At 43.3% G+C, this 19494-nt stretch overlaps 2 protein-coding genes across 3 annotated transcripts in view; one reads left to right on the top strand and one right to left on the bottom strand.

Moving 5' to 3' along the window:
• Nucleotides 1–19494, top strand: part of Dnah3 (dynein axonemal heavy chain 3) — a 169146-nt gene that overhangs the window by 138971 nt on the left and 10681 nt on the right. For both annotated transcript variants that reach the window (XM_029547398.1, XM_021201455.1), the window contains exons 52-55: nt 1796–3937; nt 9678–9903; nt 14353–14597; nt 16613–16729. In XM_029547398.1, the coding sequence (XP_029403258.1) occupies nt 1796–3937; nt 9678–9903; nt 14353–14597; nt 16613–16729 (2730 nt within the window). The remainder of the gene's footprint in view (nt 1–1795; nt 3938–9677; nt 9904–14352; nt 14598–16612; nt 16730–19494) is intronic.
• Nucleotides 2718–19494, bottom strand: part of Lyrm1 (LYR motif containing 1) — a 54271-nt gene continuing 37494 nt past the window's right edge. The window contains exon 6 of the mRNA XM_021201477.1: nt 2718–2985. The gene's annotated coding sequence lies outside the window, so the exon portion shown is untranslated. The remainder of the gene's footprint in view (nt 2986–19494) is intronic.

Here is a 19494-nt window from a genome sequence, read left to right as displayed (position 1 = left end):
TTCCTGATTTCTTTCCTAGGGTTTCTATCTCCAGAGTTGTCTCCCTTTGGGCTTTCTTTATTGTTTCTACTTCCATTTTTAGATCCTGGATGGTTTTGTTCAATTTTGTCACCTGTTTGGTAGTGTTTTCCTGTAACTCTCTAAGGGATTTTTGTGTTTCCACTTTAAAGGCTTCTAGCTATTACCTGTGTTTTCCTGTATTTCCTTCTTCAAGTCCTCCATCATCATCATGAGAATTGACTTTAGATCCATGTCTTGCTTTTCTGGTGTGATGGTGTATCCAGGACTTGCTATGGTGGGAGAGTTTTGTTCTCATGATGCCAAGTAACCTTGGTTTCTGTTGCTTCTGTTCTTATGCTTGCCTCCTGCCATCTGATTATCTCTAGTGCTTGCTGCCCTCAATATATCTGATTGGAGCCTGTCCTTCCTATAATCCCAGTTGATTCANNNNTTCTCAGAGTCCAGATTTCTCTGTGATTCTTTGATTGTGGGCTCCTGTGAACCTGAGATTCTGGGTATGTCTGAGTTCTTGGCAGNCAAGCTCCTCTGAGACACTCAAATACTAGTGTGATCCAGGTCCTGTGCCCTAGGTGAACGGGGCTGGCACAGACTGGAAGGATTCTTTGGGTGCTTCTAAGGTATATAGGCACAGTTGAAACCCACTAAGATAGAACATTTCCAGGTTCTGAATGTCAGTTCTTATGGTGAGTCTCCAGTTATCAGCTCAGGACCTGCCATTAAACCATGTATATTATTCGCTAAGCCCTTAGAACTTAGTGCATATAATGGAATGGAACGAAAGAGCACTTGAGTTATAGCTTTGAGCACTTGAGTTATAGCTTTGAGCACCTTGAATTTAAATGAAGCAGATAATCTTCCAGAATGCAAACCAAGTCCTCCACAGGACATACTGGGCTGGTTGATATGCTTGCACTAAGGGATAGGTACATTATACGCCATGTTACGTCTCAAGTATGGTTCTTGTCATGAATACCAGATTGGCATGTGCCATAAGCTAAAGACGCTCTCAAAATTTTCCTAACATGTCAGCCAGAGGAGCACAATTGCAGGGTAGGATTGAAAATCACTTGACTGGTTGTTGACTGAAAGTGAATTGAGGAGGAGAGGGCCTGACTTTGTTTCTGGCCAGACTACAGGTGGCCTCCTGTCTTGATATAAGACAGCAAGATCTTCTCCAAGACCACTGCCTCCTCACTTACTCACACTGTCAATTTACAGGAGAACTGGCTATGTTTCATCTAACCTGCCTCCCAGATTTGTAAATAAACATTTACCCATGGGTGTGGCTTCTGTGGTTCTCTCCAGTGATAAAGGAATCAGAGGTGGAATTCATTCAGTTCATATCACAGCACCCAGTAAACTGAGGCAGAAAGATCACAAACAAATTTAAGGCTAGCCTGGGCTTACTTATTAAGATTCTATCTCAAGATAGATGATAGGTGATAGATAGATAGATAGATAGATAGATAGATAGATAGATAGATAGATAGTCAGAGTCAACATGGCCTGAAGTTTAGTCTGGACCCAACTAGTTGCTACTTATAGTGTAGGCAAAGGGCTCATTGCAAAGAACTTGAGATCATGGAAGAATTGAAGGAAAGTCCTTCAAGTCCCAAGTCCAGGAAACAGAGTAAAGATGAGGAAGATATGTTTTCTTACATCTCCCTGACTAGGAGCTTGGAGTTCACCCCTTTCCCCAATATCTAAGTAGTGTGTAGAATTGTATGTCTCAATCAAAATGTCTCAAAACATCTCTGTTTCCTACGCTGGACAGGTAAAATGATAGAAGATTACTGGGGAGTGTCAAGAAAGATCCTTGGAGATCTAAAGTTCTTGGAAAGTCTCAAGACATATGACAAAGACAACATCCCTTCAGTGATCATGAAGCGAATCCGGGAAAGGTTTATTGATCACCCTGATTTCCAGCCAGCTGTCATTAAAAATGTATCATCTGCCTGTGAGGGCCTGTGCAAGTGGGTGAGGGCCATGGAAGTGTATGACCGAGTGGCCAAGGTTGTGGCTCCCAAACGGGAGCGACTGAGGGAGGCTGAGGGGAAGCTGGAGATCCAGATGCAAAAGCTGAACCAGAAACGGGCCGAGCTGAAGCTGGTGGAAGACCGACTCCAAGCTCTCAATGACGATTTTGAACTGATGAACAGAAAGAAAAATATGCTGGAGGAAAATATAGAAGTCTGCTCCCAGAAGCTCGTCAGGGCAGAGAAGCTTATCAGTGGCCTTGGAGGAGAGAAGGACAGATGGACTGAGGCTGCCCGGCTGCTGGGGATCCGCTATAATAACCTGACCGGGGACGTTTTGCTGTCCTCTGGGACAGTGGCTTACCTGGGGGCCTTCACGGTGGATTATCGGGCCCAATGCCAAAATGAATGGTTGGTTTCCTGTAAGGACAAGGTCATCCCAGGCTCCATTGATTTCAGCCTCAGCAACACCTTAGGGGATCCCATAAAAATCCGTGCCTGGCAGATAGCAGGTCTTCCTGTTGACTCCTTCTCTGTTGACAATGGCATCATTGTGTCCAATTCCAGACGCTGGCCCTTAATGATTGACCCTCAGGGACAGGCCAATAAGTGGGTGAAGAATATGGAAAAAACAAACAAGCTATCTGTCATCAAGTTCTCTGATACCAATTATGTGAGGACTCTGGAAAATGCCCTGCAGTTTGGCACCCCTGTCTTGTTGGAAAACGTTGGAGAAGAGCTGGACGCCTTTATTGAACCCATCTTGCTGAAGGCAACATTCAAACAGCAGGGGGTGGAGTACATGAGATTGGGTGAAAATATTATTGAATACTCAAGGGAATTTAAGTTCTATATAACCACTCGTCTGAGGAATCCACATTATCTCCCTGAAGTTGCCGTGAAAGTCTGTCTCCTCAACTTCATGATCACACCCTTGGGTCTCCAAGATCAACTCCTTGGTATTGTGGCTGCCAAGGAGAAGCCAGAGCTAGAAGAGAAAAAGAACAAGTTGATTTTAGAAAGTGCCCAGAATAAGAAACAGCTAAAGGAGATTGAGGATAAGATTCTTGAGGTCTTATCCCTGTCTGAGGGCAACATCCTCGAAGATGAGACAGCCATCAAAATTTTGTCCTCTTCAAAAGTTCTGTCTGAGGAGATCTCTGAGAAGCAAGAAATAGCATCTGTAACAGAAATGCAAATTGATGAGACCCGGATGGGCTACAAGCCTGTGGCTATTCATTCTGCTGCCATCTTTTTCTGTATCTCCGACCTAGCCCACATTGAGCCTATGTACCAGTATTCTCTGACATGGTTCATCAACCTCTATGTGTTGTCTCTAGCAAATAGCAGCAAGAGTGATGAGCTGGATCTACGGATCGAGTACATCATTGAACATTTCACTCTAAGTATCTACAACAATGTATGCCGTTCACTGTTTGAGAAGGACAAGCTACTTTTCTCCCTCCTTCTGACCATTGGCCTCTTGAAGGAAAGAAAGGCCATTGATGAGGAAGTTTGGTACTTTCTTCTAACTGGAGGTGTGGCCCTGGACAATCCTTTCCCCAACCCAGCTCCAGAATGGTTATCAGAGAAGTCATGGGGTGAGGTTGTTCGAGCTTCCTCCTTACAGAAACTAAAAGGTCTAATGGAAGATGTCATACAAAATGTCAAAGTATGGAAGGAGATCTATGACTCGGCCTGGCCACATGAAGAGTCACTACCTTCACCTTGGAATTTCCTTCAAACACTGGAAAAGATAGCAATCCTGCGATGTTTGCGGCCCGACAAGATAGTCCCAGCCATTCAAAACTTCATCTGTGAAACCATGGGAAAGATATTCATCGAAGCCCCAACCTTTGATCTCCAGGGATCCTATGGTGATTCCAGTTGTTGTGTACCATTGATTTTCATACTGTCTCCAGGTGCAGACCCAATGGCAGGTAAGGGCACAACATTGTACGAGAAATAATGCTCAGAGTGTAGTGGTTGATAGCAGGAATCTCAAACCTAGCTAGCCTTCTGTTGAAAGACAACTAATTATAGTAGTCCATATTTCTTTCTTTCCTTTCTCCCTCCCTTTTCTGTTGTTGTGTTCTAATATTTAGCCTAGGCTGGCTTTGAACTATAATGATCCTCCTGCCTCAGGCTCTCAAATACTGGGCTTACAGACATATGCCACAAGGCCTGGCTCAAGCAAAACATTTGGATAAGGCAAGTGAAAACTTCATTTAAAGCCACTTCTCAGCCCCACCTGGGATCACAGTATCTGGGACAGTGAATCCAGAACCACAAGATCATCAGATTTTTCAAAAGAATTCAGAGATGGAAAATTTAACCATTTAAAACTGTTGATAACTTTTAAATTGTCCTTATAATACAGTAAGGGTGGGTTGTGGAAATAGCTGTGAGTAAAATACTTGCCACACGCACATCTCTTATAAAGCTGGATGGTGTTCTGTGTGTCTGTAATTCAAGGCTCCTATAGAAACAAGGGATCAGAGATAAGAGAGTGCACGAGGCTGGCCTTAACAACTAGACTGGAATAAACAATGGTGAAGAAGAGAGCCTGTCTAAATGGGAAGTGGTGACAGCTTTAGTCCAGGCACTCGAGAGACAGAGGCAGGCAGATCTTTAAGTTCAAAGCCAACCTGAACTTATAGAGTTAGTAAGTCTACAGAGTGAGCTCCAGAACAGCCATGATTACACAGAGAACACCCTGTCTTAATCAAACAAAACAAAACAAAAAGACCCTGTCTGAAACAAGGTGGAGGATGAACTTCTGGTTGTCCCTCTGACCCTGACCCCACCCCCTTCACACACACACACACACACACACACACACACACACACACACACACACACACATAGGAGCCAAGCCCAGGATGACATTAGCTCTGAGTTTATCATCATCTTCTTGAACCATTATTTTCTTTATTACATATCAATTTTTTTCTAATTTAATCTTTTGTTTATTTATTTACATTCCAGATTTTATTCCCCTTCTGGTCCACCCTCTAACTGTTTCACATCCCATACCTCCTCCCCACCTCCAGTCTCCACTAGGATGTTCCTACCACCCACTACCCACCCCACCAGACTTCTAAACTGCCTGGGACCTCCAGTCTCCTGAGGCATCTTCTCTGACTGAACCCAGACCTGGCAGTCCTCTGCTGTATATGTGTTGGGGGCCTCATATCAGCTAGTGTATGCTGCCTGTTTGGTGGTCCAGTGCTTGATGGATCTCGGGAGTCCAGGTTAATTAAGACTCATGGTCCTCTTACAGGTCACCCTCCTCCTTAGCTTCTTCCAGCTTTTCCCTAATTGAACCACAGGGTCAGCAGCTTCTGTCCATTGGCTGGTGAGGATGCCTTAATCCCACTTGGGAGGGAGAAGAAAGAAATCACAAGGTGGGGGAGGGACCTGGGAGGGAAAGTGGAGGGTGGTAGTGGGAAGAGGGGAACATGATCTGGTATTGGGTTGTGGAAAAGGACTGAAGACTTGAGTGCCAGCAGAAAGAATGGAAACAGGGAACCTATAGAGAGGTAGGAGGTTGGGGGGACCCTCCAGAATATACCAGAGACCTAAGAGATGAAAGATGCTCAGGACTCAAAGGGAGGGACCTTAGATGAAATGCGCTATAGTGGTGAAAGAGAACTTGTAGAGCCTACCTCCATCAGAAAGACAGGGCATCAAGTGAGGGATGGGGTTGCCATCCCACACTTAAAACTCTGACCCATAATTGTTCTTGTCTGAAAGAACTGCAGGGATGGAAATAGAGAGGAGCCTGAGGAAAATAAGATCCAGAGATAGGCCCAAAGCGGGATCCATCTCAAGGGGAGGCCCCAAGGTCTGACACTATTACTGAGGCTATGAAGCACTCATAAAAAGGGACCTATCATGACTGCCCTCCAAAAAAACCAAACAAGCAGTTGAAAGATGTAGATATTTACATGTCAAATTTTTAAAAACTGAATGATAATACTACCTATATTTTCTTTTCAATTTTCAGCAAGGTATAAGATTGTGGTTCAACAGGGGTAGGATTTTGCTTCCCCTAGGCACTTTTGACAAGGTGTAGAGACGTTTTTCTGGTTACAACTCATATGGGGGATGTTGTTGCTAGGATCTTCAAGAAACAGACCAAGGATGTTGCTCACTATCCTACTTTGCATGGGTCATTTCTTAGACAGAAGGTGACATGGCCAAGTATGTTGTCTTAGGGTTTGCATTGCTGTGAAGAGACATCATGACCAAGGCAACTCTTATAAAGGACAACATTTAATTGGCTGGCTTATAGGTTCAGAGGTTCAGTCCATTATCATCATGGCAGGAAGCATGGCAGCATCCAGGCAGACATGGTGCTGGAGAATGAGCTTAGAATTCTGCATCTTGATCCAAAGGCAGGCAGAAGACTGCTTTTAAGCATCAAAGAGGAGGGTCTCCAAGCCTATCCCTACAGTGATACACTTCCTCTAACAAGGTCACACTTAACTCCAACAAGGCTATATACCTCATAATAGTGCCACTCCCTGGGACAAGCATATTCCAGCCACCACAGATGGCAATCATGCTGAGGTTCCAGAAGCCTGATAGGCCCATCTTCCTGCTTTACCTCCCCAGAGCAAACCCCTCTTAGTGGCTGGGTATTTCTTTCCAGAGACAGTTTATACACGTGGACCTGTTAGGGCTATTGACAGGAGTTGAGTTGCTTTCTCTTCTGTCAGATTTTTCACACTCTTGTTTTTTCCATTGTTAAATGAACAAAGAATACAAGGAATGTGAGAGGTAAGTAGGTTGTTTTCTGTGGTAGCAGGGGAGTTTGGTATGTGCCTTTGACAATGAAAAACTTAGCACAACCCATCCTGGAAGGAATACAGAGGGAGCTGAAGTGAATTGGTACAAGGTTCCTGTGTGACCAGACATTCGTGTCAAAAACAACACAACTGCTTTCTATTGTCTTTGCTTTCATTACCTAAGTCTTTTCTTTTTTATTTTTTTCTTTTTTATTTTTTTCCCTTTAGGAGTTTCATTTCTCTTAGTTCCTACCCATCCAAATTTGTGCCCTTTTTCTTTTTTAAATAAACCCATCAAGTTCAATTCCTGTTGATCACATATACTTGGGTGTGTGGCCTTTCACTGAAGACTAACCGGTTTATTATTACCAGCTAAACTGACACTTTTTCTCCCAGTTGCCATTAGCTTCTCAGTCATGAGTGAAACTTCATGCCTACTTCCACTCTCTATGCAGACATCTTATCTGGTTTGAGCTTACAGAGATTTTGTGCATTCGATCACAATTGTAGTGTGTTAGTGTGTGACACTTCCCTGCTATATCTAGAAAGCACTGTATCCTTGTCTTCTACCACCTCTGGTTCTTATAGTGTTTCTGACCCCAACTTCCGAAATGACCCCTGATCCGTGAAAGGAGGGGATGTGATGTAGATGTCCCATTTAGGGCTGAATATTCTACAATCTCTTATTCTCTCTTCCTTGACTACTTATGAGTCTCTGTTTTAATAACCATCTCTCTCTCCCTCTCTCTATGAGAATTCTCTATGTAGCCCTGTCTGTCCTAGAACTCTGTAGATCAGGCTGGCTTTGCCTCCCAAGTGCTGGGATAAAAGGTGTGTGTCCCTACCCAGCTTTTATTTCTTACACAAGTCCACTTTGTCAATCAGAGCTTTGAGATTTTATCTACTTCTAAAAGTTCCATTTGATTTTTGATTGGTTGGATGGTTTGGAATTTGGTTGTTTATTTGACTGGCCTGAAATTTGATATATATACCAGGTTGGTCTCTAACACAAAGATCTGCCTCTGCCTCCCAGAACTGGGATTAAAGGTGTGTGCCACCATACCCGGCCTAATAGTTCTATTTGTTCTGTTCCAAATCTGTTCATTATTTAAAAGAGAATTCTGAGTTTCACTGTGGTTTATATTCCATTGTTACTTATTTTTCACACATTATTTCTTCCATGGTAATTTCATTATGCTATTAACTTGCTAAGGCTACATGGCAGAAGTACAATGGACTAATGAGTTAACAGCAAAACTTACCCTCTCCCAGTTACTGAGGCTCCAAGTCTGAGACCAGGGTGTTTGAGGTGATTTCTTCTGAGGCCTCTCTCTTTGGATCATTGTTTTTATTTAAAAGTAATGCAATTTATTTAAAACTTAGTCTATTTGTTTGCTTTGCTTTAAAATTTATTTTATGTGTGTGCATGTTTTACCTATATGTATGGTTGTATACCACCTGTGTCCTTGGCGTAAAAGAGGGTCCCCTGGGACTTTGTGGGTGCTGGGAATTGAACGTGGGTCCTCTGGAAGAACAGCTAATGCTCTGAACTGCTGAGCCACTCTCCCCAGGACTCTGCTTGTTTAATTTAAGGGAGAGTCTTTCTTTTTCCAGCCCAGGATGCCCTGCAAGTCACAATGTAGCCCAAACTAGCCACACATTTGTTATATTTCTGCCTCAGCCTCCAGAGTGTTGGGATTTGAAGATGTGCATCGGCCATTCTTAGTTCTCTTTGGCTTATTGGTGGCCAACTTCTGTTTTCTCATGGTGTTCTCTCTGTGTAGCCATGCCTTCCCCATGCCCCACTTCTTTTTAGAAGGACATCAGTCAGCCATACTGAATTAGGATGTACATTAAAGATTAACATCTTCTGACCTAGTTGCTTCTACAGAGACTAACCTGCAGTCACAATCATGAAAAAAACTTCAATGAGCTGAGAGCATCATTTGGCCCACTTCAAGGGCTAAAGCTAATCCTTGGAGCATTAACTCTGATTGTTCTATGTGCTGACTAACTCTTATCATGTTAAATGATAGACTGCATAGTGGGGCTTATACTCTTATAGTGATTTCTCTATAACCAAATGTATGTTACTTTGTGGAAACCTCAAAACAAAACAACTTTGTATATGTAGATCCTGGTGCCCCAGGGATTTAATTTAATGTGAAATTTCTCAGCTAGGAACTCCCCAACTAGAGACCACTGTGAATTCATGTCCCTCGTTTCCATGTGGAATGAGCTTCTTATTTTGATTTCTCTCTGGAGATGTATTCAGTTTTTCCACCACAGCTCCAATTCAGTAGCAAACTCCCATGAGTTGGGAGATTTTTAGTCTGAAATCACAGCCCACTGATGATCTTGACTACACATATAAGTCTTAGTTCCAGCATCCTGCTTCTTGAGAGTGCAAAGCTAGAGCCCTCAGGCATCATGAGGCATATTTGTAACTTCAGCACTTGGGAGAAGGATTACATGTTTGAGTTAGTCTGGACTACATAGCAGGAAACACTGAATAACAACAATAATGATGATGACGACAACAGCCATGACAACAATGATGACGATGACAATGATGACGATGACCTTGATGACCATGACAATAATGATGACCACAATGATATACAATAATAATGATGATGATAATGATAATACTAATACATAGTCTGTGAGTTTAGAGAAAATGTCAAACAACGGTTAGCTGTTGTTCCATTTGCCAGGGCCTCTAGATATCTAAAGCTTCACCAAAAGAAATTCTGATTTAGCAGTTAAGAGAGGCTGATAAATTTATTTTTAAATCCAAAATTTCAATGTGTCTCTCCTTTTGCATCATGACTATTATCTGGTCTTAGCTGGCTGTTCTTTCAAAAACTTTTCTTCCTGGTCTCAGGTCTGCTGAAGTTTGCTGATGATGTTAGCATGGGAGGTACTAAAACACAGACCATCTCCCTTGGTCAAGGTCAAGGTCCTATTGCTGCCAATATGATCAACAAAGCCATCCATGAAGGAACCTGGGTGGTCCTACAGAACTGCCACCTGGCTACAAGTTGGATGCCTGCGTTAGAGAAGATTTGTGAGGAGGTGATTATCCCTGAGAACACCAACTCAGAGTTCAGGTGAGATGGTGCTCTATCTGGGCAAGGCTCTGGGACCAGCTCAAGGTCTAGACAGCATGCTGGTGGCTGAAAGTGCAATGAGGGAAGGGACAGCCCTGCCTTTGAGAAACCCTGAGCTAGCAGAGACAGCTTATGGGAGAATCATATTAATGCATGTGTTCTTTGCTTTTCTGTTGCTGTGATAAACACCATAACCAAAAGCAACGTGGGCAAGAATGTTATTTCAGCTTACAGTTCCAGGGAGCAGTCTGTATCTGACCTTTCCTACTTCATAGGTTCTTGGCTTTCCCACCCTTTATCCCTGCCAGTTTGACCCCATCACTAGAGAAAGAAGGATGGAGGGAGGAGAGAGAAACAGAGAGAGAGAGAGAGAGAGAGAGAGAGAGAGAGAGAGAGAGAGAGAGAGAGGAGAGAGAGGAAGAAGAAGAAGAAGAGGAGGAGGAGGAGGAAGAGGAGAGGAGAGATCCTTAAACCTAATTTCTTTCTTGTTTCTTCTTTGAGCGCACAACTATTAACAATACACAGCCAGCCCCCATGAACGACCACCAACCACCAACCTCTTGGGGCTCTAGCATTTATATACCATCAGAATTCAAAAAGCCACACAACCACAGTAACTATCTTCAGCTGGCAAAACCATGCTTCTACTAGAGCACTAGGCACATTGTAGTCAGTTGCTGAGAAGCAGCCCCATATCCCACACGTAGGATTAAAACAAAACACTTTCCTATAATATTTCTGTGGTTTTAAAGAAGCCAAAATTCTAGAATTCTCACTACAACAGCCAACCATGGAGAAAAGTCAGGGCAGGAACTCTGGGCAGGAACTTAGAAGCAAGAGCTGAAGCAGAGACTGTGGAGGAATACAACTTACTGACTTGCTCTCTCTGGCTCATGCTTTTATATATAACCCAGGCTCCTCTGGGTGTAGCCCACAGTGGAACTGGGGGCTCTCCCATCAATCATCAATCAAGACAGTCTCTTATGGATGCAGCCACTGGCCAATATGATCGAGGCAGTTATTCAGCTGAGGTTCCCTCTTGCCAGATCTCTAGGTTGTGTCAAATTTCCTGTTAAAATTTCTTGTTGCTCTTAAGCTCTTGCCTCTCTCTTGCCACTTGCCCCATTGCTCTCCATTCCCTCCCCCCCCTCCACTCTCATGGTCATGGCCAACCCCACATCTCTATTCTCTCCTTCACTCTGCCTTTCTCTGACTCTACTACTCTTTCAACTTCCTCCCCATGCCTTGAATAAACTCTATTCCATACTAAAAAGAAAAAAAATTGTCATACCTGTAAAGAATCCCTAGGCCACAGGAAAAGGACAGGCCTGAAGCACTGATAACTGCCTGAGATTTTGTAACATGAATGGGGGTTTTCAAAGAAGGACATTTCAGTTGAAAGGGATGGCTTTTTTGAAAGTAAAGAATAGAAGTTAGCCCATAACTCTGACTTTGAGGAATATGCTGGGGTAGTGATGGTGGGGTGGGGTGGGATGGGGGGATTCTTAGAGAAAGTGATGCCTTAAAAGTAGATTAACTGTCAGAAAGGCCCTGGGGTTTCATTTGTTTGCTTTAGTAGGAAATAACCGTTGTTGTTTAAGGACCACACAGTCACTGGTGTCTTTGTTTTGGTACAGAAGCCTAAACAGGTCAAAACAGGGCATGACTTCAGAAGTTTAAAAAAAATGCTTTTGTTCGGGGATGTTCACCATTACAAGAGGTTAAGGTCAGCCTGGGGCTTTGCCAGGACAGGGCATGGTCCAGGGACAGATGAGTCACCTTTCTTCCTTGCACTTTGTTCTGAATTTCCTCTTGGGGCTTTACTGCCAAAAAGGAGCCTGGATCCTGGGGACAGGAAAGTTCAAACTGAGGCAGGGGACAAAGGGAGAGCCAAGTTGCTCAAGAGGCCATAGCATATTCTCATTTAGAGCCAACCTGCTGCTCATTGGTAGGTCACAGGCCAGACTAAGCCAGATGCTCCAGAGACAGCAAGCCAGATGTGTCCAGAAGGAAGGTGGCCACATAGTCTTGTCAGGTCTCCAACAGAGGTCTGTCCAAGGCCTGAAGGACAAGAACTCATGTCCACCCCTGTTCTATGTGCAGCCCAAGCTTACCTGTAGCTGCATCATCCAAGGGAACATATGAAATGCCTGGGCCATGGAGGCTGCAAAACAGAGGCCACTGGGCCAGCTGTGGGGATGCTGAGGCCTAAGAATCACATAGTGTGCCTGACATGGTGGCACATGACTTTAATCCTAGCACTTGAGAGAAAGAGGCATACAAATCTGTATGTGTTTGAGGCCAATCTGGTATACATAGTGAATTTTCAGGACAGCCAGACCTAAGTAGTGAGACTGTCTCAAAACAAAACAAAACAAAACAAAACAAAACAAAACAAACAAACAAACACATTATGTGGTATTCACCAAGGTTTTTCTCCACATTGGGTAGGATGACACAATGTCATTGTACCCACCCTGAAGGCCTCAGCCCAAATGAGCCCCAGGGTTCATCTAGGGTCCCTGTGTTTGAAACCACGGGCCAACAAGAGTTAAGGGAGGGCAGATCTTTTTCAGCAGGAATGCTGCCAATTTGAGGGAGAGGAGGCCACAGTTAACAGAAAATTCCCTGTTTACTTCTGGTGAGGATGAGAAGTTCTGTGTAAACTCCAGCTAGATGGCCCTTCCCCCTCCAACAATAGCTAAAAGGATGGGGACAATTGAAAGGTTACAGAGGAGCACCCCCATAACCTTCCTTCCTTGGCACTCTGCAGATGGTGAACATGTTTTCACTTCAACATCCAACTAGTTCTCCCTAGAATGTTTAACCTGGAACTCTTCAGGCCAGACAAAACCCTCAAGCAGTGACTTAGAGGTCAATCATTCATTAGAATTGACACCTGGCAGGTGATTTCCTGGAAGACTCCAGCAATCCCACAGAATCTAGAATAATGTAGGGACCAGCATGAATCTTGGAGGCCAAAAGGAGCAGCCAGAATGGGTCCAATCACCACTAGACTAGTAGAGTATGTTAAGAGAACAGTGCAGGCTTATTTTCTGGAAGTCAATTTGTGGTCAGTGCAAACATACAGTCAATGTGGTTGAGAAGATGATTATACATAGGCAGAAATTTACCAGGCCCTTCTGAGGGGCTTCACCAACAACTGCTGCAGAGGAAGAATGGTTCTGGACAGCAAGAGAAAGGGAGGCCTGGCATCTGGACAATAAGAACATGGAGGTTTTGTATGGTGCATGTGGCCTCAGATTCACTGGCAGAGTCCCTCACAGAGTCCCCCTTGACCAGCAATAGACTGACAAAGGCCAGTGTCCTGACAAGCTCCCATAGAAAAGGCCTGACCAGGCTGTAGCTGAGGAAGACCTGTTCTCAGGGATGGGCTCAGCAGAGAGGCACAGTGCTGTGGGTAGTGACTCGTATGGGTTTGTCTATAGATTCAAACTTGGCAAACTTGACATAGACCTTGAGGGAGAATTTTACACTCATCGTGAACTGTTTTCAATCATGTTTGCAATGCCCAAGGCTACCTCTGCCTCATATACCAGCAGTCTCTCCACATGTCCCTGCTGCTCAGCACACCTAGACAGCACAGGTCTTCCTGTGGGGGTGTGAGGTCCAACCCACAACCACAGGAACTAGAGGGAAGGCCACCACCACCTCCTGGCACAGACACCTTAGTTCTGCAACTGAGTTCTTGAGGGCTCACAATAAGGGATTCAGATGCAGTGTCCTATCACAGGACCAACTCCTCTCACTATCTTATTGGCCTGAGGCTATGTCCTATTAAGCCTCCACTCACAGGCAACTGCCCAGAGCATGTTACCTGCACAGCATTAGGGAAGTCACTCTGTGTCTAGGCCCTGGGGATGATGCTCAATCAGGTAGGACCTGGCAAGGCTGTTTTTAAAACAAGTATTCAGTTATTATCTTTGAAAGTACCACTAGCTCTAGCACCATTGCTCACTCCTCTAATCTGTATTTCTGGACTTCATGAAGTTTTCAACAAAAGAGCATAACAATTGCATTCATAGATTGAAGAGTAGAACCAGACTGGCTTCAAATTTACTTTAGACTCAGTCAGGTTTGACTTGATTGGTTTGTGAGCTAAATCCAGCCTGTTACATTTCTGACATGGCTAGTTATCTAATTAGTAAATATCTGGGGGAAAAAACTAAAAATTTTATATTTATGACACATGATTATATGAAAATCAAATCTTGTTGTCCATATGTAAAGTTTAATGAAAACACTCATAGTTATTCATATACTGTCTGTGTCTAGTTTATTTGAGCAGGTACGATGTAAATCCAAGTCTAAAATGTTCATTATTCTGTCATTTGTAATGGTGGTTAATAATGGTAGCTATTATTTTTGTTAGTTTACCAATGCAACTTATTGTGTTACTCTGAACAGTTGTGTCCTTTGAATTTCCAGGCTCTGGCTAACTAGCTATCCATCAGAGAAGTTTCCTGTCAGCATTCTCCAGAATGGGATCAAAATGACCAACGAGCCCCCCAAAGGACTCAGGGCCAACCTTCTGCGTTCCTACCTCAATGACCCAATCTCAGACCCTGTGTTCTTCCAGAGCTGTACAAAGCCAGTTATATGGCAAAAACTGTTGTTTGGGCTTTGCTTCTTCCATGCCATTGTCCAGGAGAGGAGGAACTATGGAGCCCTAGGTGAGACATGACAGTGTGTCCAGGTGGTCTGTGGTGGATCACAGGTGGGATCTGGAGGTTTGCACTCAGATGGAGTGTGGCCAGTAAGATAAGTCACATAAGTCACATGCTCCAGGAATGACTAAGGAAATACATATGCTAAGTATGAATTGTTATTTGTCTGGAATTAAACTTTAATATCCCCTCTGCCCCCACCAAAATCTGGCAACCTTATAACTTATTATATATATATATATATATATATATATATATATATATATATATATATATATAGAGAGAGAGAGAGAGAGAGAGAGAGAGAGAGAGAATGGTATCTAAGGAATAATATCCAAGGTTAACCTCTTGCCTCCATATGCATGTACACACGCGTGCGCACATGCGCACGCGCAAACACACACACACACACACACACACACACACACACACACACAAGTGATATTCCAAAATTAGGGGATCTCCACCTAGTGAAGTAGATAATGAGAGGCATATATTTATTTTAGGCATAATAACCATTCTCCAGAGAACTGTCACCAAGGAACCTACAGAGTTTGAGTCAACTGTCATTACATGTACATAATGGCAAAATACACCGTGGCACCTGCCTGTACCTTAAAAAATCATAATGCGGCCGGGCGTGGTGGTGCACGCCTTTAATCCCAGCACTCGGGAGGCAGAGGCAGGCGGATTTCTGAGTTCGAGGCCAGCCTGGTCTACAAAGTGAGTTCCAGGACAGCCAGGGCTATATNGAGAAACCGTCTCGAAAAACAAAACAAAACAAAAAAATCATAATGCATTTGACTTATCAATGGAAACTAATGGATAACTAAATAATCTTGTTAGAAGACTATCAACTAATGAGTAACTAAATAACCTTGTTAGAAGACTATCAAACTGCTGTCATTCTGTCCTCCATGTTGGATGGCCTGTCTCATCTATGGCTTTTGATCTTGTTCAATAGATTTGAAGGACCCACTGTGGGACTGTAGCAGATTTTTGGGTTGACCACTTTTCATGCATCCTCCCCCTCCCACCATGTCCCCTCGCCCTCCCCCTCCTGTCCTATATAGCCATTCTCCCCATCCCACCCCTTTCCTCCCCCTCCCACCCAGCCTCCTCCTATCCTCTCTCCCCCATTCCTATCTTCCCCCTTCCACCTCTTCTACTCTCACACAAAACTCCAGAAATCTATGCAGTATCTCAAAACCAACTGTTCTATTGTTTTTCCCAGCATATGAGTTTTATTAAGTTATATTTTTAATTTAAATAGCATTCATTGTTTGGGAGGAAATTAACTTTCTTTGCAAGGGGCTGGAAAGATTATTCGATGTTTGATAGCATTTATCCCTCTCACACAGGACTCAGATCAATCCCTACTGGTGGCTCACAAATCTGTAACTCCAGTTCCAAGAGATCCAAAGCCTCTAGAATTCTGAACTCTGCAGGCACCCAGCACACACATGGTGCAGAGACATATATGCAGACTAAACTCTCATAAACATGAAACACAAATAAATAGTCTGAAAAAAAATCCTCCATGAAATCATTAACCCTGGAAGTTAGTTCTGTTGCTGTCTCTGTAAGGCTGGCCACGCAGTTCACAGTTCTTCCATGGATGCAGGAAGGCGTTTCCAAGCCCACTTCACTCTGCCACCCCACCCCCCCAGCCTTAGTTACTGCTCTCAGTCGTGCTTTACAGGTTATTTTTGGAGCCCTACGCTTTACCACAGTCTCCCAGGCAGGCTGAATAAATCCTGTCTCACAGATCCCAGGATGTTAACATCTTCCTTAACAAATGGGGAGAGCCATAAGGAAACCATTTTAGGTCGGGTGTTTTCTCAGGCAGAGTGACTGCCATTTTGGCAATAAATCAAGGCAAATAGTTGGCTGGGTACTGGATACTTGCAGGGCTGAAAGAAGCTGTTGATCCATAATGATGCTTACCTTACATGCTCAGTCTGAGTGGAAATTAAGAGCTCACAGGTCTGAAGCCTGCAATTCTCCTCTGCCTCTTTCAGGTTGGAACATCCCTTATGAATTTAATGAATCTGACCTGAGGATTAGCATGCGGCAGATCCAGATGTTCCTCAATGATTACGAAGAGGTGCCCTTCGAAGCTCTAACCTACCTGACAGGTATTTATGGACAGAGCTTTGCTGCCCTCATCTTCTGGTACCATTTTCCATGCCCCTGCCCTTCAGCTCCTAGCCTCCCATAGGCACTCCCTTCCTTACTCATTCAACTAATATTGATCTCTTGTTAATGCTTTGTCATATTGGATACAAACAAAACCGGAATTTAAGATATAGGCTTCTGTGGTCAGGTGACTTACAGTGTAAGATGGTAGAAAAATAAGAATAAATAATGTAAATATCTAATAAAATAAAATAATAAGTTAAAATAAATAAATAAAAAAGAATGTTTATATATATATATATATATATATATATATATATATATATATATATAATGGCAATACAGTGTTAAATACACTAACAGAAACATTTATGGGTTGAAGAAATAGGTTGAAGAGACAGTCCATCAAGTACTTGCTACACAACCATGAAGACCTGAACTCACCCTTGAAAAGACCCAGAACACATATGAAAAGCTTGGTGCTTTGGCATGTGCTTGTAATCCCAATGCCAGAGAGGCAGAGACAGATGGTTAGCGTTCGCTAGCCAACAGCATAGCATAAATAGCAAGTACCAGGACAGTAAGAGATGTGGCTTTATCAAACAAGGAGGACAGTGCCTGAGCAGGCATGATACCTGAGGCCTCCACACATATGTGCACCTACAGACACATAGAAAAGATAGAAGGGCTGAATGGGTGGCTGCTCTTCCACAGTAGTGTAGAGGGCATGAGTATTCCTAGATAAATCCTGGAGAAGCCCAGCATGTTAATCACACGGGGTTGTCTTCTCAGTGGCGGAAGTGTTATCTGGTTTCTACCCTGAAGGCTAAGAGGGGTTGTTATTAATAACCTGGTGACCTTTGCCACCTGTAGAACCAGACCACATCCCAACACCCTAAAATGTTTCTCTCAGACTGTCCCTCCCTAGACTTCTATCTTTGTCTTCATCTTTATCTTTATCTTTGTCTTTTGGTCAATAGAGGAGATGACAAGTGTACTTTATAGCCCACTGACCTCCATTCTATCTCTGTCAGAGACCACACCAGGTCCTAGATCCATAAGCTATAAAACCCATCTTCATGGTAGAGGTCACATATACTCTGCAAAAGAGTTTTCAGGACTGAAGCTTTATTGTACTCATGGGATTATTGTTAATGGGAAACTTTTTCCCTCCAAATTGTACTGGATTTAAATATGTCTAAAATAAACTGACCTGGAGTCGGACTAGAGAAGTTTGAAGCAGCACCCACTAACTAAGTCATGCTGAACCAAGTTTCCTTCTGGTGTGGATCCTTTGATGCTTGAAGGGATTCTCACCTCCACCGGACCTGGGTTTGTTTTCCAGCACCCACATGGTGGCTAATGCCTATTTGTAACTCCTGTTCCAGAGATCCAATGCCTTCTTCTGGCCTCCTCGGGCACTGGACACACATGGTGCATAGACATACATGTGGGCAGAACATTCATGAGCACAAAGTAAGAATTCTTAAACATTTTCAGAAAGAGAGACATTTCTGAAACAGAAAGGCAACACCATGATTATATCTCAGAGTAGGGGTTAAACAATCCTGGGAAACTTCTAGAAGTTTTAAGAAGAGTTGGACATGAGGGCTCAGTAGTAGATTTACAAAAAGAAGGAAGAAGAGGAGAGGGTAGGGAGGGCAGAAGAGTATTTCCAACATGAGGTCTTCACGTGGGAATGGTTGCTTATCTTTTTTATCCTGATCACTCAATATAGACTAGTCCACAATATGGAAGAATTCAGATGGAAAAAAATGTGCTCACTGTCCTCAAAGAATACACAATATAATCCAAGGAAAAAAGAGAAAGTGGAATGTGCTGTATTAACTAATAAAACTTGGGCAAAGGTTCACATGAAACTCTTTGGAAAGATTGTGGCATCTTAGAGATCTCACATATGTTCCCCCTTCAGGTCTATGAGTGAAGAGCTTGCCTAAATCCTCTCACCAAGTACTAACATTCCCTTTATGGTGAAGCTCCAGATATACCAACTGAAATCTCCATGTTAGTTGTGCAACAAAATAGACCAACGCTTGGAGTAGTGTTACTGAGCATTTCTGTCCTACCTTCTTGGATATTTGGCAATATCTGGAGGTGGTTTTAGTTCTTCATAATAAAGAGGAAAATGCTATTCATGTCTAATGAGGAGAGGCCAGAGGTGCTGTGAAATATTCTATAATCTGCATAGGACAGCCCCCAACACAATGTAGACCTGTTGACAGGGCAAAGCTTGAGAACCCTTCATTTGAGTGGTTTTGTAATGCAGTGCCACCTTGACTTTAACTTGGTACCCCTAAGATAAAAGAGTGGCTCCTGGCTTAGTAAAAGAACTTCAGAGAAGTGACCCTTGCAGAGAAGGTGACCTCAGGGCTCCTAACCCCATAGAATGAGTGCAGAATTGTCCTGGAAGATGGTCTTGGTAGATCACTACCTGGGGTTATTAATCAACCACTGTGCCATCCAGGTTGGGGGACAACTTTCCAACCATACTCTTAAGGATAAGCAGCCCTGGCTGGGGAAATAGTCCCCAAATCTCAATGGTGAATACATTAAAGGTCTACATCTTGTTCACTCCTATGCACATCAACAGACATCTCTACTGTTGTACTTATCTATTGGGCACATAGTTAGTACTACCAGAAGATCCAGCAATACTTCTCCTGGGCATATATCCAGAAGATGCTCCAACTTGTAATAAGGACACATGCTCCACTATGTTCATAGCAGCCTAATTTATAATAGC

Source organism: Mus pahari, chromosome 1 (genome assembly GCF_900095145.1).
Source record: "Mus pahari chromosome 1, PAHARI_EIJ_v1.1, whole genome shotgun sequence".
Lineage (NCBI taxonomy): Eukaryota > Metazoa > Chordata > Mammalia > Rodentia > Muridae > Mus > Mus pahari.
The sequence above is the reverse complement of the archived record's forward strand: the minus strand, read 5'-3'. Positions and strand labels throughout refer to the sequence as shown.